At 73.5% G+C, this 803-nt stretch overlaps 1 protein-coding gene across 1 annotated transcript in view; it reads right to left on the reverse strand.

Annotated features, from left to right (window-relative positions):
• Window positions 1-526, reverse strand: part of RNF19B (ring finger protein 19B) — a 12,044-nt gene extending 11,518 nt beyond the window's left edge. Inside the window, 1 exon segment of the mRNA XM_041460791.1 lies at window positions 1-526. This exon segment is cut by the window's left edge and continues 27 nt beyond it. Coding sequence (XP_041316725.1) covers window positions 1-165 — 165 coding nt within the window. The 5' untranslated portion in view covers window positions 166-526.
• Window positions 527-803: the final 277 nt, after the last annotated feature.

Raw genomic sequence — 803 nt, forward strand, 5'->3', positions numbered from 1 at the left:
CGGCTCGGCCTTGGCGCGGCGGCGGCCGCCCGCGGCGGAGGCGGCGGCGGCGGAGAAGACGCTCTGGAAGGAGAGGCGGCGGCGGCGGCCGGGCTTGGGGCACTTGGCGGCGGCCGAGTGGATGGATGAGGAGCGCGGCGACTCGGAGTCCCGCTCGGAGCCCATGGCGGCGAGGTTAGCCCGGCGGTGTCACCGGCGGCGGGGTCCGAGGTGGAGGCAGCGGATCAGTCCGGGGGCTCCGGGCGCCGCGTCCCGCCGGGCGCTGCCTCGGCCGCGCTGTAACGAAAGCGGAGCCGGGGCCGGGTGAGCGCGGCCCCGCCTCGTCCCGCCCCGCACCGGGCGCGGCCGCCGCCGCCGCCGCCATTTCGGTTGTGGGCACCGCCTCCGGGCAGTCCCAGAGCCTGCGGTGCCCGTCCGAGTGCCCGTCCCCGTCCCGCGGTTGCGGTGGCTCTGAAGCATGGAGCTGAGCCTCCGCTCTGCTTCTGGGCTCCCCTCAGCGCCATTGCTCCCCTCAGTGCCCCCCGCCCCTCAGCGCCATTGCTCCCCTCAGTGCCCCCTGCACCTCAACGCCTCCATTTCCCCTCAGTGTCCGCACCTCCATCTCCCCTCAGCGCCATTGCTCCTCTCAGTACCCCCATCCCCTCAGCACCATTGCTCCCCTCAGTGCCCCTGCCTCCATCTCCCCTCAGTGCCCCCTGCCCCTCAGCGCCTCCATCTTTCCTCAGCACCATTGCTCCCCTCAGTGCCCTTCAGCGCCTCCATCTCCCCTCAGCACCATTGCTTCCCTCAGCCCCTGGCTCCCC

Source organism: Pyrgilauda ruficollis, unplaced genomic scaffold, assembly GCF_017590135.1.
Source record: "Pyrgilauda ruficollis isolate IOZ18807 unplaced genomic scaffold, ASM1759013v1 scaffold149, whole genome shotgun sequence".
Lineage (NCBI taxonomy): Eukaryota > Metazoa > Chordata > Aves > Passeriformes > Passeridae > Pyrgilauda > Pyrgilauda ruficollis.